The sequence below is a fragment of the Cololabis saira genome, chromosome 12 (assembly GCF_033807715.1).
Source record: "Cololabis saira isolate AMF1-May2022 chromosome 12, fColSai1.1, whole genome shotgun sequence".
NCBI lineage: Eukaryota > Metazoa > Chordata > Actinopteri > Beloniformes > Belonidae > Cololabis > Cololabis saira.
The window spans coordinates 6,228,049-6,252,918 of record NC_084598.1 but is presented as its reverse complement, the minus strand read 5'-3'; the positions used below and the strand labels follow the sequence as shown (position 1 = coordinate 6,252,918).

The 24,870-nt window shown below is 43.0% G+C and overlaps 1 protein-coding gene across 1 annotated transcript in view; it reads right to left on the bottom strand.

Annotated features, from left to right (window-relative positions):
* Positions 1-24,870, bottom strand: part of LOC133456187 (dynein axonemal heavy chain 5-like) — an 87,292-nt gene that overhangs the window by 54,346 nt on the left and 8,076 nt on the right. Inside the window, exons 11-29 of the mRNA XM_061734645.1 lie at positions 24,524-24,617; positions 24,330-24,428; positions 23,608-23,783; positions 21,046-21,153; positions 20,847-20,952; positions 17,138-17,233; positions 15,938-16,033; positions 15,626-15,799; positions 14,667-14,756; positions 14,427-14,582; positions 13,494-13,633; positions 9,903-10,054; positions 9,610-9,817; positions 8,259-8,346; positions 8,047-8,164; positions 7,750-7,925; positions 7,486-7,572; positions 7,270-7,367; positions 49-145 (exon numbers count right to left, since the gene is read on the bottom strand). Coding sequence (XP_061590629.1) covers positions 49-145; positions 7,270-7,367; positions 7,486-7,572; positions 7,750-7,925; positions 8,047-8,164; positions 8,259-8,346; positions 9,610-9,817; positions 9,903-10,054; positions 13,494-13,633; positions 14,427-14,582; positions 14,667-14,756; positions 15,626-15,799; positions 15,938-16,033; positions 17,138-17,233; positions 20,847-20,952; positions 21,046-21,153; positions 23,608-23,783; positions 24,330-24,428; positions 24,524-24,617 — 2,359 coding nt within the window. The remainder of the gene's footprint in view (positions 1-48; positions 146-7,269; positions 7,368-7,485; positions 7,573-7,749; positions 7,926-8,046; positions 8,165-8,258; positions 8,347-9,609; positions 9,818-9,902; positions 10,055-13,493; positions 13,634-14,426; positions 14,583-14,666; positions 14,757-15,625; positions 15,800-15,937; positions 16,034-17,137; positions 17,234-20,846; positions 20,953-21,045; positions 21,154-23,607; positions 23,784-24,329; positions 24,429-24,523; positions 24,618-24,870) is intronic.

The window sequence follows — 24,870 nt, the reverse complement described above, 5'->3', positions numbered from 1 at the left end:
TAGTGCAGCTCCACAACGCCGAGCAGCACCTGAACCACACACACAGACCTGGTTCCACAGGGTGGAGAAGTGGCTGAGTTCATTCAGGGTGTCAGCAGCTGGGATGTTCAGGGACGACACGATGGAGTTGAGCTGCGACATCAACCTGCTCCAAGCAGCAACAACAACCAGTTAGATTTAACGTGAATATGGCACAGGTCAGTCAATTTCATCATGTTTCAGTACTTACAACTTATTGAGGTTTTATTAAGGTACTCCTTTCAAATATAGGTGTTACAAAACAGGAGACAATTAAACTGTCCACCAGGTCTTAGAAGGATCTAAACACAATGTCAGGTGAACGATAAGTATTTCATAATATGAATATAATAATTTTACCAATGCTCAAAACTCATGACAAACATAATTTTTAATACTTTAGGATATCCTCCAACTTTCTGCTTGTTTAGTTTAATGGTCCGGCTACCTCCAGTGGTATCGGTACGTTCCCTTCGTGTTAAACACTGGGACGACGTCCAACAACATGGACAAAATCTCCGCAGGATAGAGTTCGCGTCCATGTTCGTTTCAAACACGGAGGATAAGTGAGCCTTTAGGTTCCTCAGGAATGAGGAGGGTCAACAGCAGCCAGGAGCTGCTTTCAAATAATGTACTTGATTCATGGATCGGGTGTGAGCACATCAGGTTACTGGTCTGGAGCATCCACCTGGGTGTGTTAAAACAATGCCAGGGAAGAAGGAGGCCGGCATTGCCCCTAGAAAAAGAAACAATGGCTTCTGAGAAGGATTAAAAGGCTATTTCCGGGGGGCTTTCAAGATGGCGGCAAGCTAGTCGGACGCATTTCTCTCGCCTCCGCTGGTGTGTTAGAATTATCTAAATAAATGAAACAGAATATTATGGAAAAGTGAGCTATTTTATCCCCATAACCAAAATCCTTGATGGGAGACAGAAAATCGAACAGACTCCGAGGCAAACATCAAGCTAAGTTGGAGTTCAGTTCTATTGGAGGCCGAGGTAGTGGAAAGGCTAGCGTTGGTAGCATTAGCATGGACCCGGAGGAAAAGTCCGGCATGGAAGACGGAGGGGAAGGCGCTGGAAATGCGCTGATTCTAGAAGCTATCAGGGATCTGAAATCTGACTTTTCTAAGAGACTGGACTCAGTCATGCTGGCAATAGAAGGAGTGAAGAAGGACGTTGGGGAATGTAAAGAACGTGTCAAAAGTGCGGAGACCCGAATCTCCAGCGCGGAGGATACTGTGGCTGGGCTACAAGCCAAGGTGCAAAGATTGGAGAAACAGCACGCGGAGATGGCCCAGAAAGTTATTTCCATGGAAACGAGGTCCAGAAGACTGAATTTAAGACTAGTTTCTCTGCCTGAACATGCTGAGGGGAGCAACGCTTGTGCTTTCCTGGAGAGGTGGCTCCCCGAAACGCTCAGAATAACGTCTGGGATAACCGTGGAAGCGGCTCATAGGATCGGTCAGCGGAGGGACGGCAATGCTCCACCAAGAACCATGATCATGAAGTTCCTGGATCGCCGGGACCTGGAGAAGGTGACGCAAGCCATTAAAGCTATAACCACAGCCAAGGATCAAACCCGGGGTTCCCCTGGGAATATATTGTTCGAGGGAAAGCCCGTCAGGTTCTTCCCGGACCTGCCGGCTGAAGTGATCAACAGGCGGAAGGAATTCAACTCGGTGCGGGACCAGCTGCGCGGGATCCCTGGGATCCGACAGGGCATGCTGTTTCCAGCTAAACTGTTGGTGACCTATAAGAACGCGACTCGAGGCTTTGAGAAACCTGGGGACGTCAAAGACTTTATTCGCCAAATCCAGGAGAAGGAGAAGTCTACACCCGCAATGGATGCGCACTGAAAATGGGAGCCGGGCTGAGTTGCCGGCCGGGGGAAACTAACGTGGGCTGGTCCGTGGTTTTGATACACCTGGGTGAGACTTATTTTATTTTTGGGTGGCGCGCTGTGCCTTAACTGTCGGCGCATTGCGCTCACCTACATGTGCGATGTCTGTTACTCGTGACTGAGTGGGTGTTCTTTTTTTCTTTGTGTTGTTGTAGCGTGTCTTAAACACGGAAATATGTTTCCCACAATGCAACGTTTGCCGGTTTGTTTTTTTTCCGGGTGAATACCTGAGGTCAAGGGGTTGTTTTGAAAAGTTTTACACCAAGCTGGCGCCGATGCTGGCGCACTACGGTATTACACCCTTAATTATAAAATCATCAGGTTGATGTGTTCCCCCACTGAGTAGTTTTTACACGGGGTTTTCTTGGTTGAAGGAATAAAGTATTTCTTTTAGTGTATATATAAGAGTAAATTTATTTTCGAATTCGATTTATACATTAATAACTATATTAATAATTATAAAAAAGTCGTTTTATTTTATTATTATTTTATATTCTTATTTAATGTATTTTTAATTTTTATTTATTTTTAATTTTGTATTTATTTATTTTTATTTATTTTTCTAATTTTTTATTTATTTATTTATTATTTTTTATTTTTTTTAATTTTATTTTATTTATTTATTTATTATTATTATTTATTTTTTTTATTTTAATTTTTATTTATTTATTTAATTTTTTTTTTTTTAAATCTAGTTTATGATCAAACGAATGGGGAAAAGGGGGAAAAGTTACTGCAGGTGTATGTATGTGCACGTATGTATGCGTATATGCGTGTGCATGCGAAGATGCGTGTATATGTAATTTGTTAGGGTTCACTTTACAGTTAAGTTTGTATACCTTGTTTAATGTTCTGTTTTCATTATTATAATACAAGGAGGGAGAGTTTAGTATAGGTCGGTTGGTATTGTGTGATCATTCCTCACTGGGTGTGGAGTGATCCCCTGCCTTTTGGAAGCGAGAAGTGGGGAGGGGGGAAGGAGTCCTTTACGTGGGCTTACAGGGTTTCTTCGTGGGGTTCGAGACTGTTTGATACAGTCCTCTTTTCAATGTTTCGTGTGTCTTCTGTGTTTATGGGTTCTGTGTTTGTAGGCGCTGCTCTTAACTCGGGTTCGGGTCATTTATTTGAAATATGGGAGAATGACTAGGGAACTAGAGGTGAAATTCACGTCATGGAATTGTAGGGGTCTACAGAAGCTTAAAAAAGTTAAACAGGTGATGAAGAGATTGAAAGATATACAATCTAAAATTGTGTTTTTACAGGAAACTCATTTGGCACCAAATGAGGACATTAAGATTAGGAAGAGATGGAGTGGGGAGGTATTTTCGTCTCCCTTCACGTCCCAGGCGAGGGGGGTACTAACACTCATTCATAAATCTATTCCATTTAATGTTTCTAAAGTGGTAACAGACAAAATGGGGCGATACCTGGTGATCCAAGGCAAGCTTCTAACTGAACGTCTTATACTAGTAAATATATATGCACCAAATAAGGACGATCCTAAATTTTTTACAGACTTATTTTTGTTATTGTCTCCTCTTAGAGGTCATTTATTGATAGCGGGGGATTGGAATGTAACTCTCAATCCCCTTAAAGATCGATCTACCCAAATAGATAAGACGCACTCTTAGAGCAGGGGGGTTATTCAACAATTTGCTGAGGAGCTAAATCTTAGGGACATATGGAGGGACAGGAATCCTGAAGTATCCATGTACTCATGCTACTCTAGTACTTATAAAACATATAGTCGAATAGATTTATTTCTGGTTTCTGCTAGCATAGTATGTAAAGTCAAAGACTATGTCTATGATAGCATCCTAATTTCAGACCATGCACCTAACAGCTTGGTTTATGTAGACCCAGGTCGGGCGCGGGACCCTCCTAAGTGGAAATTTGAGCAAAGCTGGCTTCAGAACCCTGAATTGATAAAATTTATGGGGGAACAAATAGATATATATTTCGCCACAAATACTGATGAAATGTCTGCAAGTATACGATGGGAAGCTTTTAAGGCCTTCTTGAGGGGTCAGATTATAAACTTTACAAGTTCCAAAACAAAACAAAATAAACAAAAGATTTTACTATTGGAAACCAAAATTAAAACACTGGAAGCTTCTTATTTTAAGAAGCCATGTCCGACTTTACATCAGCGAATAATATTGCTACGAGCTCAGTATAACAAAATCTCTGCTGAGAAGGCAGCTGCAAATTTGTTAAAACTCAAACAAACTATTTTTGATCAGGGGGAAAAATGTGGGAGGGTCTTAGCCTGGCGAATCAAACAGCTCCAAACTGAAAGAGCAATTACTAAATTAAAAAATGATATCGGGGATCCAATTATAGACCCGGTTGAAATAAATGAGGCATTTAAAGATTATTATAGCAAATTATACAGGTCTGAGGTGGAACAAAATAACCTGGATCAAAGCTCTTTTTTGGACAGCATTAATATCCCTAAAATTCAAGAAGAAGATAATGCAAGGCTGGGTGCAGATATCGGTACGGGTGAAATTTTGGAGGCAATATCTAGTATGAATGCAGGTAGATCGGCGGGCCCTGATGGTCTGCCAATAGATATTTACAAAAAGTTTGCAGATAAACTGACAAAACCCTTATTGAACATGTACAACGAATCCTTTGAGGAAGGGGTGTTGCCCTTCACTTTGAGAGGCGCCCTCATAACGCTGTTGCCCAAACCTGGCAAATCAAACGATAGATGTGAGAACATGCGACCAATTAGTCTTCTAAATTCTGATTTAAAAATACTGCAAAATTTTAGCAAAGAGATTGGAACCCCTGCTGCCTACCGTTATTTTGGATGATCAAAATGGGTTTATCGTAGGCCGGCAGGGCTTCCATAATGTAAGAAGGGTCTTGAACATATTACATTTCCAGAAGGGGGCGCCAGACACAGCTTTTTTGTCTCTTGATGGCGAAAAAGCGTTTGATAGGGTGGAGTGGGTGTTTTTATTTGAGCTCCTAGGTAGATATGGGTTGGGGGAAAAATTCTGCAAATGGGTGAAACTCCTGTACAGGGATCCATACGCAGAAATAATCACAAACAATATGATATCTAAACCGATAGAGATCAGCAGGGGCTGTAGACAGGGATGCCCGCTGTCCCCTCTCCTATTTGTCTTAGCATTTGAGCCCTTTGCCATCGCTGTGAGAGAACACAGGTTAATAACAGGTATAACAATAGGAACTTTCGAACAACGTATAGCACTATACGCCGATGACGTAATCCTTTTTCTTAAAAATTTGGACACAACCATTCCGGCCCTGATGGATCTGATTCAAAAATTCGGCTACATATCTGGATATAAAGTGAACTATTCTAAATCGTCAATTATGCTGTTGAATTCAGAGGAAAGGTCTGAGCCTCCTGAACATGTGTGCTATTTTAAATCTGTAGACTCCTTTAAATATTTGGGAATACAAATTGTTCCGAACGTGGAGGATGTGGTGAAATCCAATTATGACCCAATAATATCAACAATTGTGAATTCAATTGATAGATGGTCAGGTCTCTCAATCTCCCTGATGGGCAGGATTAATATAATCAAAATGAACATTCTTCCAAAATTATTATATTTATTCCAGAACATACCCCTATTTCCTCCTTTGGACTTGTTTTCTAGGATCAAGAAATTATTCACTAATTTTATTTGGAATAACAGACGCTCTAGACTCCGTTTGTCTCTGCTATACCTTCCTTATGATAGGGGCGGGTTACAGTGCCCGAACTTGTTGTGGTATTTCTGGGCGGTTCAATTGAGAACCTTGATGTTCTATTTTACAAACTGGTCAATGGGGGGGGCGCCGGCATGGATTGATCTTGAATCCAGCTCTCTGAAGCTTCCATTCCCTACCTATTTGTATTCAGATAACCCTAAGAATCTCAAAAAAGTTACGCATAACCCTATAGTTAAAACCATGGTTAGAGTGTGGCAGGAGGTGAATAAATATATGGGGGCGCCTTTGCACCTTTCGGGTTTCAGCCCAATTTGGGGCAATAGCCAATTTGCACCGGGTAGGAATGATGGGGGCTTTAAATCTTGGTTTAACAAGGGGGTGAGATGCTTAGGAGATTTATTTGATTGTGTCAGTGGAAATATGCTCTCGTTTGAAGAGCTGGTTAATAAGTATGATATCCCTCGCACTCATTTTTTCAAATTTCTGCAATTGAGGAACTTTATTAGGGTTAATCGGGATCGGTCTGAGCTGGCCCCTCCTCTGTCCACATTAAAGAAGGCCCTGGTCAAGAACCCATCTGGTAAGGGGCTTATTTCTTTTTTTTATGATTTAATAATGTCCTTTTCACCAGAGTCTTCTGAATATAAAATGAATGCCTGGAAACTAGACTTGGGAGATGACCTGACAGAGGAACTTTGGACTAAAGCGTGCTTGAAAGCCCAGTCACAAACTGGGAATACCCGTTTCAAATTACTCCAGTATAACTGGCTTATGAGAACATATATTACTCCAGAAAAAATTAATAAGTTTAACGGAGCTATACCTGATTTGTGCTATAGATGTTCTATAGAGAAGGGCACTTTGTTCCACTGTCTCTGGTCATGCCCCAGATTAATGGAATTTTGGAGGGAGGTGGGACAGGAAATTCAGAAAATACTGAATATCTCCATTGTACCAGAACCCAAACTCTTCCTGCTGGGACTCTATCCAGATGGTCATGCGTACAGGCGAAGTAAGCGGAGGTTTATTGACATTAGTTTACTACTAGCCAAGAGGGTTATTGCTATGTCTTGGAAGAGTCCACACAAACCAAGCATCAAGAAGTGGTTCCAGGAGATGTCACTGTGCTTACCGGTAGAAAGGATAACATATATCATCAAGGACAAACAGGAAATCTTCGAGGAAGTCTGGGGTTGTTTTGTTGACTATATGAAAAATGAGAACCTAGATCATCTAATGGAAGAGCCTGGAGGAGAGTAGTGCCTTTGTCTGTGTTTTGTTGGTGTTTTTATTTTTTATTTTTTTCCTTATCTTAATGTCACTGGTCTCATGTAGCGTTGCTTTTCTGTTTGTTGTGTTATGTTTGAAAAAGAAAAACAATAAAAGATATTGTTTAAAAAAAAGGCTATTTCCAAATTAGTTCGGTATAAAAAATCCAAGAACTCTACATCTCTAAAAGTGGACGGCAGCACGCTTTCTCGTGTGTCCGACTGGAAACGCAGAATCTCAACTCTAAAGGGGTTGTTTGATCATATTACTGATGATAAAACAGCGTAACTAATGATGACTCTGCCGAATGGAAGATCTCGTGACTGCTGGAACAACACATTGTTAGTTCTGATTTTATTTGACTAAAAGGTTGAAAAAGTTGTGACCTGATAATGTCTTTGTGTTCTGCCACTGCTCTGTCCTGAGGTTGCAGCTCTTGGACCGGGATGTCGTCCCCTTCATCAGGAGCTGCTGCCTGGTCCATCTGACGGACAGATGATCAAACTTAAAGGTTAATTAAAAAAAAGAAAACTGGGACTCTTCTGCAGCAGAGAAAATGTAAGTTACTTGGATGGAAAAAGGCTCAAGAGTGATGAATGTACCTGCTGCTGTTTGTGGTGGAAGCGGGTCCATGGAGGGAGGTCTTTGGTGGCAGACATCACAACACTCACCAGCTTATTTACCGCCGTCTGTGATGGACACACAGGCAACACATGCTGCATTAATAAGTACACAATACTAGCAGCAAGACCCAAGACTAAAGGTATCCATCTGAGATAGAAGTGTTGCTCATCACTGTCGTCCTCCAACAGCCTCCACGCAGGCATCAGTCCATCCCAATTTACCCAACATGGATGCAGGAATACCTGAATGTCTTGTAGGCTGGGTCTGATGACGATCTTGGGGATGGCTAGCTGGATGGACGATCTGAAGAGAGGAGGAGACAGCTGACCGCTGCAGGCACCAGAGGAGGAAGAGGAGCGGAACTGGTGCTTGATGACATGCAGTCTCTTCCACAGGGCTTCCAGAGATGATCTGGTGGCTGAGAGTAAAAGACATATCAGCACGGAGGAATCAGTAGAAGAAATAAAGAATAAGAAAGGAGGAGAGTCGACCTTACGATGGGGATGACTGAACATAATAGGAAAGAAGAAGAAACCGACCTGTGACCAGGGCTTTGGTGGTGTTATTGTAGAGCTGGCCGATCAGAATGCTGAAGCGGCAAGGAAGACAAGACAGGCAGCGGCTCTTGTGTCGGACGTGTAGACACTGGAAAGATCCCTACAAGGAAACACGAGTGGAAGCAAGAGGAGAATTAGTGAGGAGGACATGAACGTTTAGTCTGATTTTCACTCATCTTCACTTGGTGTGCTACCTGCAGATTGACCGTCTCTGTGGTCCTCATCTTCTTCTTCAGCTCCTCGATCAGCTCAAACACGTATTTCTCCACCTGCTGACTCTGCCTGCAGACGAAACCACCGACAGGTGAGGAAACAATATTTGGTGCTGTTGATGGCCGTGCCTTTGGAAGTCACACGAGCAGAAAGCTTGACACACGGATTATCTGATCAACAGCTTGGCAGCATGTTTTCTCCCGAGGATGTCACCTCAGGAAGTACATGAAGAGAACTGGACTCGTCTCTTACCGGATCTTGAACACCAGTCCTTTAACCTGATCCCACTCTTGTAAAAGTCGCTCAAAACGCCTATCCAAGGCACCAAAGTAAATTGAAAGCTGTTCTTGAACCGATTGAAGTACAGGGATGGTTCTGGTATCTTTTGAAAGGTAACACTCTGAAGTTTTTCCCCCAACTCAGAATCACTGTAAGTGCTACTAGAATTGAGTAATCTAACTTTGAACACACTGAAATAAAGGTTTTTATTTCAGCCGGAAATTAGTTTTGTAATTAGATGTCTGCAGATGAGTGAATCTGTGACTTATTAACTGGAAAACACATTGAGACCACAGCCTGAAACCTTATCTAGTGCAATTTCAAATTTGATAACAATACCAAAAAAAATTTGTATTTTACACATGTTTTTGTAAGACTATGTCTTACAAAGACTTTTATTATTATTATTAGACATTAGATTATGTCCCATGGGCATAACTCTTGAATCTTTCAACATACAATCATAATTTATGTCTCTTATGAAAGCTGACACTTAGAGGTATCCTATCATATATCCAGATTCACTATAAATATTGCTGAAATATATATAAATACATATAAAGAGTCAAAACACGGACGCGCGTCTCATCCGAGCAGTGATTTCACATTTTGATTGAATTTCCCGCTGTAGGATTTATCCCGACCCCCTGAAGCGTCATATCGTTGTTAACTGTGCAAACTAAAAACAAATTAGACGAGCATAAAAACGTTATTTTTTTCTCTTTGCTTTATCACAATTTGCTCAGGCATGTGAACATTCACAATTTTTCTGACACTGGAAATGCATGCTGGGAAGTCCTAACTATCCATTGAGACCAAGATTATGCATATTGTCCTGGAGGTATTGTTGATTTAATTTGCATATACCCTGTTCGGGTGAAATTCACCTCCAAAATCCCTCGGGGTTAACAAGTTAAAGCTGGTCTCACGTGTCTGTTGCCGGCAGACACATTTCTACGACATTTAGACATCAGGCAACTAAAGTCTTCCGTTTCCTTGTTGTGATTCTGGCGGCAGCTTCGGCGGTTTGAGTGCGTGAGCGTTCAGCCTTACCAGCTCAGTGCGGCGGCAGCAGCCTGGACGTTGCTGTCCGTCTGCAGCAGGAGGTCCTGAGGGGAGATGGGGGAGTCCTCTGGCAGGACCAGCAGGCAGCAGGACGTCATGTCTCCAAGCAGCTGACCGATGCGACAGTTCAACAGGTCCGAGGCCACTCTCACTGCGTAGTCCAGTTCTTCCAGAGCCGCATACACACCATCCAGGACTGTGGGGGAGAGGAGCTGATTAGGGGGGGGCTCCAGGGTCGATGATGAGGACGTTGGGTGCTCCAGGTCTGTCCGCAGCCTTACATGCATCAACGATGAGGGAGTTCCAAGACAGTCTGGTGAGACCGGGAGAAAGAGCCACCTCCACAGGGCGGATGAGGGGCTCCATGAGAGGGAGGAGAAGAGGCGGGATCCTGCTGACTGCCGACCTGTAGTCCTGCAGGAGGTCCTTGAGCCTGGACCAGCATGTGGACAGTCGGGGACAGAAGACAGCAGGACCATTAGGAGAAAGACGAGTCGGACTAGTCCCGTCTAATGCAAGTTTAGAGCAGAACAAAAACCTCTCAAATATCAAGTACAGAGGACAGGTTCAGAGAAACATTGAGCCAGCTGGCCACCAGGTGTCCTGCGTTTCATCACCAGCCGTAAAGTCGGACCCGCAGGTCCGGAACTGCAGGTCCGGGTCCGGAACCGCGGTTCCTGTAATGACCAGGGGGGTCCGGTAGAAGGCCGTGTTCAGCCTGTACCAAGGGACTGTAGATGCAAATTAGCCTAAGGCTAACTCTGGTGCAATGCATCAAATGTTTATGTTTTTAATTGCACATGGTCCCTCTCAAATAAAATTTAAGTAAGTAAGTAAGACAGGTAATTTTTACATTCATGACGACTATCCAGGGGATTCATTTTTCAGAACCACATCAGGTGAACTAACATAAACCGGCGGTAAATTGAAATATAACTAGGTGGGATCTACGTCAATGTCTACATCTGTCACTATTGGTACTTGGCGCTGCAGTGACGTCTGAGCTGTGAATAACAGAACAAACCTATCCACGTTATAAAGTCCTGAGTTGTTGATTCTACCAACACAGCTGTGACTGCCTGCTGCCTGGACGGGTCTGGACGGGTCTGGACGGACCTGGACGGACCTGGACGGGCCTAGAAGGGCTCTGTAAGGGCCTGGACGGGGGTCGTGGTTTTCTAGTATTCGTACCGTCTATGACTTTCTTCATGCAGCAAAGACAGGAAACAAGTAAAAGCAGCTCAACTGAACTCAAAAGAAGTCCAGTGCCAATGGCAGCCCACTCGAAAACACTGAATGAACTAATGGGCAAAAATCCTCATCAAACACCATCATTTTTAGAGGTGGATGGCAGTTTCCTCACTCGACCATCAGACATTGCTTGTTATCTTAATAAATATTTCATAAATAAAGTGAATTAATTAATCGATATGACCCCTATTGACATTAGCAATATATCTAACCTATTATTAAAGAATAAAATGATGAAAGATAAACAATATTCATTTCAATTTGATAAAGTAAGTATAAAGACAGTAGAAAATATATTAAAAACTTGTAAAAATGAACCGTCAGGCATTGACAACCTTGATGGCAAGCTACTAGAAATGGTCGCAGCTGAGCAATTGCACCTCCTATCTGTCACATTATAAATATGAGCTTTTCCAACTGTCTGTGTCCACTACAATGGAAGCGTGCCAAGATAATTCCACTACCGAAAAAAGAGAAAAAAAGAGAAAAAAGAGAAATGTTCAGGAGCAAAGAGTCGTCCAATTAGCCTCTTACCTGTACTAAGTAAAATTATGGAATGTATAATATTTGAACAAATTACAAACTGCTTGTCTGAATAATTTAATAACAGATTTTCAACACGCATATCGTAAGAGTCACTCCACAACATCAGCCCTAACTGATGACTGGCTAAGGGAAATCAATAAAAAGAAATTAGTCGGTGCTGTTATGTTGGATTTCTCAGCAGCATTTGATTTAATTGACCATAATCTATTGTTGAAAAAACTTGAATGTTATGGGTTTGAGATGTCCACATTGTCCTTTCTTAGGAGCTATCTAACGAATAGAACACAAACTGTTTTCTTTAATGGTTGTTTTTCCGATGAGAGTGCTGTGTCTTGTGGAGTACCACAGGGGAGTTGTTTGGGACCATTATTGTATACTATTTTTAGGAATGACTTACAGGGCTCCAGACTGCGACCAAATGCTCGCATTTTGCGACCAAAATTTGAGTATGTGCGACTGAATTTCATTTCATGTTTTTTTTTTTACACGTTAAACGTGGAAGGGGTGCGTCAATGAACCCGCATATTTGCAGGCCAATGAGTGTGAAAGGGAATGAGTCGGGGGAGGGGCCTACGGCCTACACATAATTAAGTGTGCGCATGGACTTCCGTAAAGTAGTCGAGAGGAGAGGTGCCGCGTTTGAACGATGAAGCGAACAATTGACTCATTTTTCCGGCCTGCTGCTAGTGTGCCAGTGCAAACGGCACAGCCACAGTCGGACGATGATTCCGAGTCAGAGGCACAGGCTACAGCGGCAAAAAAGTTTCGAACTCACTCATTTCGACAAGACTGGCTGCGAGAATTCTCCTGGTTGAGGTACTGTAAGGAGACGAACACCATGAACTGCGAGTGTTGCAGTCGCTACCCCAAAGCTGCGGGGAACACGAAGTTTGCCGACAGTGAAGGCACTTCGCAGTTTAAACACGATACCATAATTAAACACAATCAAAGCCTCAAGCATAGAGTATGCCGAGATATGCTAATAACTGAAAAAGCAACCCCACTGTCGGCTGCTTTTAGAAGGCAAGAGGCTGTAAATCATGCCGCAGATGAGGCAGAAATGATACTGAAATTTAACACGGCCTACTATGTTGCTAGGGAAGATTTAGCCTTCACTAAATTTAAAAGCGAGCTTGAACTTCAGAGGAAGAATGGAGTAAAACTTAACGAAACATACAACAATGACACTGTATGCGCACAATTGGTTGGCGTTACAGCGGATACACTGAAGGGGAAGACGCATGCAAAGATAAAAGATGCTCCGTATCTATCAATTATGATAGATGGGGACACGGACGTCTCCACTAAGGAATGCAAAATTATATACGCAAGGATCCTTCAGGAAGGGAGACCCAGGAACATTTTGATCGGCCACATTGAAGTCAAACACGCACATGCACAAGGTATGTTGAAATTCAAATTGTGTTTAGATCTGTCCCTAGCTTCTAACTGTCTTACTTTGAATATGTCTGTAGTTTAATCATCACTTATGCCATAATGATTCAGCTGTGAGGTTTGAGGAGGACAGTGGAAATAAACTGTTCAGATAACTGGTGTTTATGTCCAGTGAATGTAATATAGATTAATAGGGTTGAAACGATTCCTTGAATAATTCGAGTATTTGATTACAAAAAATTATCGAGGATTTTTTTCTGCCCCGACGAATTGTTTAATTTATCTATTTTTATTTTTTTTCGTTTAATTTCACCAGCTCAAAGCAGGCCCGGACTACATTTAATGCGACACAACGCGCTGCCGCCGCGCACGTAAAGTTAGAAGAAAGAAATGTGAGAGTCAAAAGGAGCATTGGTCTTATTTGACAGAAATCTACAATATATTTTGCAGTAGAATTTCCTTTTTTTTTCTTCTACTACCTCTTTAGGTTTGCTTTTAATGTTTGTCTTGTATTGTATATTATGTGTCGGACCCCAGGAAGAATAGCTGCAGTTTTGCTGCAGCTAATGGGGATCCAAATAAAACTATAAACTTGAGCAACATCACACTGGTGTGTCTGTCGTGTGAAAGCCTGACTCTCGTACGTCTCATGCAGGGGCAGACACTACAGCTCTTCTTACCGGCTGGACAAGTCTTTAATCTGCGGCTCCCTGGGCATTGTCCTCATGACAGCATCTGGGACGGTCATCCCTAGCTTCTTCAGCCATCGGGCCTCCTGGAGCACCTGCAGCACCGCGGGATCCAGGTTCACCAACAACTCCTGAAAAACAGCCACGAGTCAACTGTGCTGTTGTCGTCCAGTGTTTCAAGACCAACACCCAAAATACACAGGATGAGGAACTGATGTGTGTTGGACCTAATAGCCACGTGGCCTCAAGACAACCACACATCAGTCAGAGTACGTAAAGACACAGAGGTTTCAGTTGCAAGGGAGCGTCAAGGACACAGTGTCCAGATTTACTCTGCTCCAGAGATGGTGATAGGAAGTTCCCATCATGCCTAGTATCCATCATTCAGACCTGTGGGGGACAGTTTTATGAGGGGGGGGAGGGCAACAACTTTATAACAACTTTATCTGCCAAAAAAGGTGGTCAGCTGACTTGAAAGCAAATGTTAAACTGCTTAAATCAGGTTTCTCAAGAAACCAGCAAATGAATGAAGGGGATCCAACGTAGGTGAACAAGTACATTTTCTGCATAAAAACGGTTAAAGTCCAAAAATTGATCATTGCGATTGTATTTATGTCACAATGTTCATTTGAAGTTCAGTGCAAAATATTGGTGCACACTTGAGATTAAAGTGTTAATGCAGCCAAAGTCATTTGTACCATATTTCTACTGTATATAACTGGATGAGAATTGATAAGACACCCAATCGATAAGAGATATCAATAGAATCGGTAAATTCGTAACAATTACCATCCCATCTCAACAAGTTTTATTTTACACTCATGTAACCACATGATGAAGTGAGCTCCGGGACGTGGTCGACTCCTAGCAGCTAACGAGATAGGAGTGTTTCCTTCATGTCTCGGGGTGACGATGAACCAGCACCTTGCTGTTCTTGTCCCTAACCAGCAGGGTGACGTCCAGACAGTGAACAGTGCTCTCTGCAGCCGGGGTCCACCTGTCGACGTGCCACTTCTCGTACCTCACCAGCACTTCAGCCATGTGGTTGTAGACGCGGATGGCTTTAGTCATCTCAGGGCCCTGGCAGAGAGAGACAGACAGAAGGGCTACTGAGCTCACTGTGATGGCTGAGGACACGTCTCACGTTTGAAGGGCCGTTCAGACCTTGAGCAGATCCAGCTTCTTGGACAGGACCTGCATGGGAGCTTCAATCCTCTTCAGAAGGTGGCGACACCAGAGGATCCTACCTGCCAACTGAGAAACAGAAGCAGGGTCAGATTTGTAGTCTGTGCTGTGTAGTGATCCTCTTTATACTTTCCATCTTAGGATACACTAACGCCCCAACAGTCCAGTAGCCCTAACAGATCCTGACATAAGGAGCACCAGGAAGTTGGTGTCTACTGAGAGCTCGCCAGCACGACCTCTGCAGATTTCAAACAAGCCTATTTCTGCTACCTATCCTCATAGATTAAGAAATACAGGACTGTCTCAGAAAATTAGAAAGTTCTTTATTTTCTGTAATGCCATTAAAAAAATTGTAATATTGCTGATTATGGATTACAGTTTAAGATTAAGATTCCCAGAATATTCTAATTTTTTGAGATAGGATATTTGAGTTTTCTTAAGCTGTAAGCCATGATCAGCAATATTAAAATAATAAAAGGCTTGGAATATTTCAGTTGATTTGTAATGAATCCAGAATGTATGACATTTTTGCATTACAGAAAATAAAGGACTTTATCACAATATTCAAATTTTCTGAGACAGTCCTGTAATGTTCATCTAATCTTTACTCCTCGAAGCAATTTACACGGAAGCAACATAACTTCCCTCTGAGGATCAACGAAGCACTAAGTGAGCGTGTTTTCTGAGCTGCACAGACTACAGCAAACGTTGACTGTTTGAAGAGAGACTTTTGCTTAAGATATGCGATAATTGAGGCAGTAGCAAATAAAAGTTGGACCATTGGGACCAGAGATGGAAAAACGGAGCCAGGAGAGGGGTTGGGTAAAAATGAAATCTGGACCGTTACAAGGAGTTGACTCAATTCAAGTTCTTGTTAAAGTGAAAAAAATAAACAATGGTTGATGTCATGTTCCTAAGAGTCGGCCCCGGGTCGGTACCGGCGGGATGTTGCGTCCAGTGGGCGGATCCCCTCCTTCTTTCTTGTAGATGTTCCACAGCTTGGCCAGCTCCATGTCATAGTGCTGCAGCAGCAGCTTGTAATAACGCTTCAGATCCAGACGAGCTCCAAGACCCGACTCCAACACGGCCAGAAGCTCAAGCATTCGCTCCGTCTGAAACACAAACTCTCTGTGAGGAGCAGCAGCTGGTCGCCTCATGTACCAGACTGTAGTTGTGTCATCTCTGCAGTTTACAAAACACGACATCCCATCATCACCAGAGCAGTTCAGTGGTGACTGAGTTGGACTCACCGAGACAGACTGTTTAAACCAGAGGTCCAGCAGAGACTGGAGAGACTGAAACAAGCCCTTCACCTGGAGCTGAAAGTTTGCATAGTCACTGTCAAACTGACAAACACACACACACACACACACACACACACACACACACACACACACACCTGCTCTTAACATGATGTAGATACAACCTCAGATAAACAATGTCACTATTTACCAGAACTGAACAGTCCAACTGAAGGAGCAGGACGTGAGGAACAGATGACACCGTTACAGCTTCTGCTGGGACTCAGACAGGAAATTGCAGACAGCTGCCGATAATCAAAAGCATTGATTGAAGTATGAGCGCCTCTAAAAGCAAAGGCTCGCTGATCCGGAGCGTTCACGGGGCAAAACCTCCTCCTTTACTTTTTTTGCCGCGCAGGGAGAACAGTATTTCCAGTGTATCTGATGCTCGGAACCACAATCCCCAGCTGAAGAGAAATGACGGAGGGATCTGACGGCCCCATGCTTTGAAACAACTAAAAAATAAATACATCCTAGTCCAGTGAACACACAAGTTTATGTTCTGTCCTATCTGTTTTTACACTTATGTCTAAAATTACAGCCATTTGGAACGGTGAGTTTGGGGGAACGTAAAGTTGCAGCTTAGTGTATTATTGTCATATTTGCTGAAACTGCCACCATTCTCTGAAAATATTACATAAACTAGGGAATTTGGCGCCACCTGTCAAACGAAGTCTTGATAAAAGTATCCCGTGAAGTGTTGAGTCGAGGCTCGGGTCGTCTATAATGAAATCAGGAGATAAAAATGCTTTAACCCTGGCGCCACATGGTGGACGTGGCGGCTCACCTAAAAATATTGAAATGAACTGAATTTGAACTAGTTCAAAGTGAAAATGGTGAACTATGAACGTGAACTATTCATTTTTAAACTATGTGAACTGAACTTCATGAGAAGTATGAACTTGCACTGGACAGCAGGAGGCAGTATTCACAAATGTCCGTCACAGGGTCCAGACACATGCTGGGTTTAAACATGTGCACTGACCTGATGACGTTGTTGCTGCGAAGTTCCAATAAAAAAATCGTCACAAGTAAACCGGTTTACTCTCTTTCACCTGTACACGGTCCTGCATGTGTTTCAGCTTCTACTATTGCAGAAACTTACTCCAAATGTGCTCAGAAAAGTGTTCTTTGTAAAGTCTAGCGAACCTCCAGCTTGCGATGGTCCAGGATGTCGTAGGTCTTGGACTTGGTCGTGTTGACAAGGGTACAGTAGCGACCAAAGATCTTCTCAACACCCTCCACCTGGAAAACACCAGAGCTCAGTTTTACCACCTGGTTTCTGCAGTTCAACATGAAGGGACACTTGCACAACTCTGGGACTTATTTATCTTGTTAGTCATCAGGAAACAACAAGATGCTAATTGTCTTTTTGTGAAATGATTTGTGAGATTAATTGATTCTTCTACGGAACAAGAACAACTCTGTCGGCCGGAGCTTCCGCCATTTTTTCGTAGCGGTGTATCACATCATTCATGTCATCGCGTCAGGCAGCCAATCAGCACAGTGCCTCATTATCATAGCCGCCCGCCCACTCAGAATCCCGCACAGAGAAGGAGATTAGAAACTGGAAAGATAAAGACATGGCTCAGAGGCTGAATTTCTAATTTATTTAGCAAAAACAATCAAAAGCTTGTTTTTAAGACATTCAAGGCCTGTTTAAAATAGGTACGGTATTAGTTGCCATAATAAGTCCCCTTCAAAGTAAAACAGACTCTCCATTTTCCAAGGCTCAAAAGCTTCTTGCCGAAGTAATGCAACTGTAAATATAACCTGGATGACAATCCCTGGTATCCACAAGCGTCCTGAAGTCTGGAGTCCATGGGCATGACTAAATCCTGCAGCCTCCTTTAGCTGCTTGTTTCTGGGTCTTTGTGCCTCCACTTATGTCTTCAGTAACTGAAAATTTGCTCTGTTGGTTTCAGATCAGGTCACTGACTTGGTCATAAACATGTTCCACGTTTTTGAAAGTCTCAAGTTCCTTTCTCAGCATGTTTGGGGTCATTATCCATCTGCAGCGTGAAGCTCTGTCCACCAGCTTTGTATCATTAGTCTGAATGTGATCAGAGACCTGTAAACATCAGACTTCATCTGGATTCTTGTGTCAGCAGCCACCCCATCGTCATCATCACACACAAGCGACCTGTTCCAGGGGCAGCCACACCTACGTACCACAACACTGCTCCGCCATGTTTGACACATGCTGTGGATCATTTCATCTTCTATCGTAAATGTAAAGTAAAGTAACCAGGGAACGCACGACATCTAGCAGAATAACAGATTTTGGTCAGTTGAGATAGGCTTAAGGCCCTGACACACAAAGCCGATAATCGGCCGTCGGTGAGCGTCGGTGCTCGTCTGTCGGCATAGTTTCCCCGGTGTGTCCCGCATGTCGCCACAGGTCGGCGTCCCGTCGGGAGCATTTCAGCCGATTCGACATGTTGAATCGGCGTCGGCCGTCGGTCAAACAGCTCACTCTGTTATTGGCTGTTCCCAGAATTTCCCAGAATGCTTTTCGTCGTCATTTGCGGACTGAATAAAAAAAAAAACATGGCGGACATTTCTTATGAATAAAATCAATATTTTGAGTTAGTTTCTGCATAAAAATGCGTTTTGATTACATTTGTAGAGAGAAATAAATATTTTACTTTCATAATATTCACTCAGTGAATGTATATAATCACTCGCTTGTCTTTATCAAACCGCGCCAGAATAAATGCTGATTTATGGTTCTGTGTTACACCAACGCAGAGCCTACAGCGTAGGTTACGCGGCGACGCGCGCCGTACCCTGCGCCGTACCCTACGCCGTACCCTACGCCGTACCCTACGCCGTACCCTACGCCGTAGGCTCTACGTCGATTTAACGCGGAACCATAAATCAGCTCCGGAGCCGGCAGGCAGAAAATCCTGAAATTTTCGGAGCAAATTTCTTAACAGGCGTAGCTACAACTGTTAGATTTCATCTATTAAACCAACATTTATCTTCCTAAATGATTTATTTCAGCCAGCCATTTATTTTAATTCTCCACAGAGCTGCAGGTGGTTGTGCCGTCTGTTTTGTATTGCACTTGTGTCTTCTCAATAAAGCTTTGAAAAAAAAAAGCGCTGTCCTCCTCCTTGAGCCCCTGAATACAGACTACCGCTGCCTGCCGGTATGGAGGGGAATTACCTCTCACGCATGCGCAGAACGTACGTGCTAGTTCGCCGTCGGGTGTCGTATTTGCGGTGTGTCTAGTGAGCCCGACCCAGCCCGACCCAGCCCGACCCAGCCCGACGCGAGCCGACACAGCAGTCGGCAGAGAGCGGGCGACGTCGGGTTGGTGGGTCAGCACCTTTAGTGTGCAGAGCCTTCCGGCCTAGACCGTTTTATTTCAAATTCTTAGTGGTGGTGTATGAAAGCCAAATCTTCACAACTCTGTCTCTGTCCAAATACACTACAGCAGTGGTCCCTAACCTTTTCTGAACCGCGGACCGGTTTAATGTCTGACAATATTTTCACGGCCCAATCTAAAGGTGTAGTTGATAAAAACTAAATAAAATTACAAGATCGGCATTAAAAACTGTGGTATTTTCTCTATAGTAATAATAATAATGAATAATAATAAAACACAATTTTCGAAAAAATTAAATAAAATAATGGAAATTGTAAATTACCTTTAATATGAGTATTTCTATAAATGTGTTTTTATGTCTCATTAACGTTATTTAAAGCCAGGCTTTTATTTTATTTATTAAGGAGACCGATATTTAGTGCTTTTATTTTGAAGGCGTCTCACCGAGACCTTGTAAACATCCGGCGCTTCGGACTTTGATGGTAAAAGTTTAACGGCAGTAGAAAGTGTGTCTGAAAGACTAAACTAGTGTCGGGAATGCTAAAGTGGTGCCCAACTGACACAAAAATCCCCTTCTGATAAGGATTTGTTTTCTTTGCAAATGTTATGCCGTATTTATGTACATATTGAGTTTGGCTGTCATGATTATTCATGTATTGTGGTTAGCGGTAGGCCTGATTTATGGTTCCGCGTTAAATCGACGGCGCACCCTACGCCGTAGGCCCTGCGTAGGTGTAACGCGGAAACATAAATCAGCCTGTGTAGCTGTTATTACCGAGCGAGCGAGCGAGCAGCTGCGTCGGTCTGTATTTAAGTTAAATTAAACTTATATGAATGTAGAAAGACTAACTCTATTTTATTTTATTCCTTTATAGCTCTTACAGGGTGTTTGCAGTGTATTTACATCCAAGGAATAAAAACATTGTGAACCATCAGTTTGAGAGTCATCCATCATCAGGGGATGCTACAGAAATAATTTTTTCTCTCTGTGCGGCCCGGTACCAGATGACCCACGGCCCGGTACCGGTTGAGGACCACTGCACTACAGGACTGAATACAATACTGAGCTAAACTGTAGATGTAGATGTGCCCCTTCCTTTTCACTTCTGTGATGTTTCAGGTCCAGGTTTCAGATCCAGGTCCTGGTCCAGGTTTCTTCCCCCCTTATGATCCAGGTCCTGGTCCAGGTTTCTTCCCTCCTAAAGAGTTTTTCTTGCCACTGTTTGGCTTCAGGTTTTTTTTCCCCACTAGGGGAGTTTTTACCTGCCAGTGTTTACTTTTATGTAATAATTGCTCGGGGGTCATGTTCTGGTCTCTGGAAAGATCCTAGAGACAACTGTGTTGTAATAGACTATATAAAGAAAGTTGAATTGAATAAAAACAAATCTTAAATTGAAGAAAGTAAATACAAATGTACACATGAGGTCCTATAATGGATTAGTTAATTAAGAAGAAATGTTTTCATTATTTATATCATACTGACCAAGTCCACAGTTCAGAAACCATCATGTGGCGTCAGATCACCTTTATTTTCCCCAGAGCAGCCAGGCTCTCCAGCGTGGACATCATGTCAGCGATCTTCTCCAAACGTCGGCAGAAATCATCAAACTTTCCGAAGATGTGCCTTTGGCTAAGAAGGAAGTGAAGAAGCACACAGAAACGGGGGATGTGAAGCTGAACAGCTACGGGCGCTGAAGCCTCATCAGAATGTGTCGCCGGGTACCTGAAGTCTAACTGTCTGGTGTTGGGCTTTTCCCTCAACCTCTGGAAGCTCTCCTGATACTGCACGTTTAGAAGGCAACAATCGGACATCCGCTGCAGCAGAACCGGCCTGAGGACACACAGACACACAACGTCTTAATGTGGTCCCTCACCTACAGTACGTGAAGGTTAATATTGGTTCCAGTTCTGTTTATTCCACCTTTTTTCTTCGAGGCCTGAAGGCGTCGCAGCCATTTTAGGAAATGTTTTAATCATTACATCAAGACTTAAAAGGAACCCTGGTTATTAAGACTTGTAGTCCCTAATTAGCCACAATTGTTCTCTTATACTAAAATATGTTGTTAGAAACACATAAAATAATCTTAATTGCTTTAAAAATCTACAATGTTTATCACATATTTTGACCTGCGGGAGGCGCCATGTTTTACTTGCGCAATGGATTCTGGGGGCGATGACGTAGACCGGTGGCTCTGGGAAGATAAGCCCAGTTAGTTTAACTGGGACAGGTATCTAAAACATAGATGAGCAGCACTCTCCCGGCCGTGGAAGCCTGCAGCGCTCCGCCATCCGCTCTCGCCGCCGCCGGGATGGAGACGCCGGTGGGTAGGATGCACGTTTGGGTGGGCATAGCCCACCCCTCTCCGCCCCTAAAACCGTCTTCGGTGCTGATGACAGACCAGAGGCTGAGGGGACTGGCCCGGGACTTTGACGAAACGGGAGGCGCAGACTTCGCGTCAAATAGGCAAGAACATCTTTATTTAATTTAATGACGCCAGATCTGGCTGGGGTTTTTATTGTAGCATCGGCTATCTGCTAGTTGAAACGTGTGGTCTGTTAGTCTATCTGAGTTTTATGGTGTTTTTATAGTTCATGCTTTATGGTGCGGTACTTTTTTTTTATTTTTTTTTTTTAACTTTTTTGTAGGTGCGCCATCACCTTAATGTTTAGCTGTGTTTTGATCTGTGTTTCTGGTGCGCCGTCACCTGTTTAGCTGTGTTTTCATCTGTTTCTGGGTGTCAAAACAGTGGACGGGGGCCAGCAGGAGCCACCGTCTGACGTCACTACCCAGATTGTAAACAACAATGGCGACCTACGAGTTAAATTATATTTTCAAATTTTATAAAAACGAAGACATCAACAAGGTTTTTTATATCACATTGTTATAATTGATACCAACATTTATCTTTTAAGACCTACATGTCTTAATAGCCAGGGTTCCGTTTAAGATCCCAGAAACCCTGACATTTACAGACGGGTGCTCTCACACATAATGACATCACAACATTAACTGTTGTGTGAAGAACATCGTCTGCACCAGGTCGAAGAAGCACTTCCCAGGCAACAAATCCCAGGGAACAACTCCCAGACTCCCGGGTATCATGTTACTGTGGATTCACACCTAAAGCATAAAAAAAATCGCCTATGGTTGCTCATGACGCCTGTATCGCGCCACTTGCCAACGCCTGCAGTAGGCGGGGCTTTCAAGCTGCACTGCAGAATTGGAGGAAAAAAGTGTATATAGCCACGCTATATATATATATATATATATATATATATATATATATATATATATATATATATATATATATATATATATATATATATGTATATATATATATATATATATATATATATATATATATATATATATCTCTTTGGGAAGCCTTCTTTATATTTCGGCGTTAATTCCGCATAGACAAGAGTGAGTTTGATGCTCCTGAACAAGGTTGATCCATGGATTATCAACCATCGGCTCCCGGTTGCTCCCGGTGAAGCTGCATTCTGTCTGCGGTGAGCAGCACTGACACACCAGGTCGTAGCGGATTTGGTCATGTTTAAACGGTGTTTTGTGATTAATAAGCACGTTTTTTTTATTATTTTGCGTTGGATCAATGTAGCAAATAAAATAGTTCAGACCATACACCTAGTTCAGACCTGTGAGTTACGCACCATCTCTGACCTGGGCCTTTTTAAATCTAAAATTAAAACTTATTTATTCAGGGTGGCTTTTAATACCCAGTAGTGTGGCAACACTTTTTTATACTTGATGTTTTTGTATATGTTCATATGTTTTATTCTTGTTTTATTTTGTTGTATGTTATGTAAAGCACTTTGGTTCACCTCTAAGTTGATGTAAGGTGCTATATAATAAAGTTAATTTACATTTACATACAGCTCCTCAACCATCAGTTACGTGTTTCACATGAGCAGTTCAGATAAAAACGTCAGTCAAATCAGCCAAAATGTCAGTTTGCTGGATAAAATATATTAATTCCTGATAAAAGAAGTTTGTTAGCGCACAGCTATGCTCATGTGTGCATGTGAATGAGTGTACGTTTGTGTGACATGAAAGTACAATCTGCATTGGGGCTTCTTGCTTTGGGAATCCCGGGCTGTGATTGAACACTGCCTCGGCATCGCCGCTGCTCATTTGCCTCCTACGCCTCCGACGCCTCTCGCAGCGCGCTTTCATAGAAAATGAATGGCAGCCGGATGCCTATGACACTTTTGGTGTGAATGCAGGGTTAAGGGTTCCTGGTTTTAACTGGGTTCAGTTCAGTACCTGCTGTGGTCCCAGATGCGCTTCACGCCGTGCATCAAATATCTCTTGCAGGTGTTGATTATTTGGTTGGTGACCTTCTGCAGTAGGGACGTTATTCCCTCAGAGGTGAGGTGAGAGAATGTATGGAACATCCCGATGTTGTTCATCAGATTGGAAATGGGGTCCAGCATGTCCATCTGTTGTTAGAGAAGATGTCAGACACGGCGGCATTCTGGATTCAGGCAACGCCAGTTTCCATCTCAACAGTGACATAGAATCTGATGAAAATAAAACTCCATCCTGAATTAGTTCATTGATCTAACTCTTTCATCCCACGACAGTACCATCCTAACAATGACATACAAATTATTGCGCACATTTTTTCCTGTAAAGTAATAAAGTTAACACACAACTGCACTTCTTCCAAGGCCGTAAGTATTTCTGTTGCCGTCAGCAAATTTACCCAAAAGGTTCCTGACAAGTTTTCATGGAAACTTTTGGAGGAGTGGAGCTCGAACACAAAACAAACCCGGTAAATTCTGCACCAGCGGGCTTCCGTCATGTCTGACGTTCAGCCCACTTACGCAGCAGCACAGACACAACGCTGGATGGTGGTGACAAAACAAGCAATCAAATGTCTCTCCTCTCGGCCCCGCCTCCACCAACAAGTCCATCAGTTACCTTTTCCTTCTGCTTAACCAAGAAAACGTCGGTTCCATCAAACTGAGTTTGTAAATACGAACCGGTGTGCTTTCCTCCAGCTGTCTGAACAACCTGACCAGCTTGTTCAGACACTTCACGTTGTCCTTCGCCTCGTTAGCCACATCGGTCATCTCTCGGTCCTAACACGATCAATAAAGCAATCAATCATGACACTGGCAGCATTGATCTCACTCACTCCTGAACGTTGAAACTAAAAAGTTAATAAGAGGCTGACCAGCTCTTTCCAGACTCGCAGTGTTCGAGACTTTGCCATCAGCAGAACTCCCATAGTCCGTTTCACCTCTGGACACTTCACTTCCTCCACCAAACTGACACACACACACACACACACACACACACACACACACACACACACACACACACACACACACACACACACACACACACACACACACACACACACAGAAATAAAAGTCAAGACTTGACATTAAATAATAAAAAATAAATGAGAAGATCTGAGTTTTAGAGTCCAGACTAGGGATGGGCGATATACGATATTAGAGGTGAAGGAGATCGTGGGATCGTCTAGGACACATTCTATAAATTGCAGTTCTACGCTGA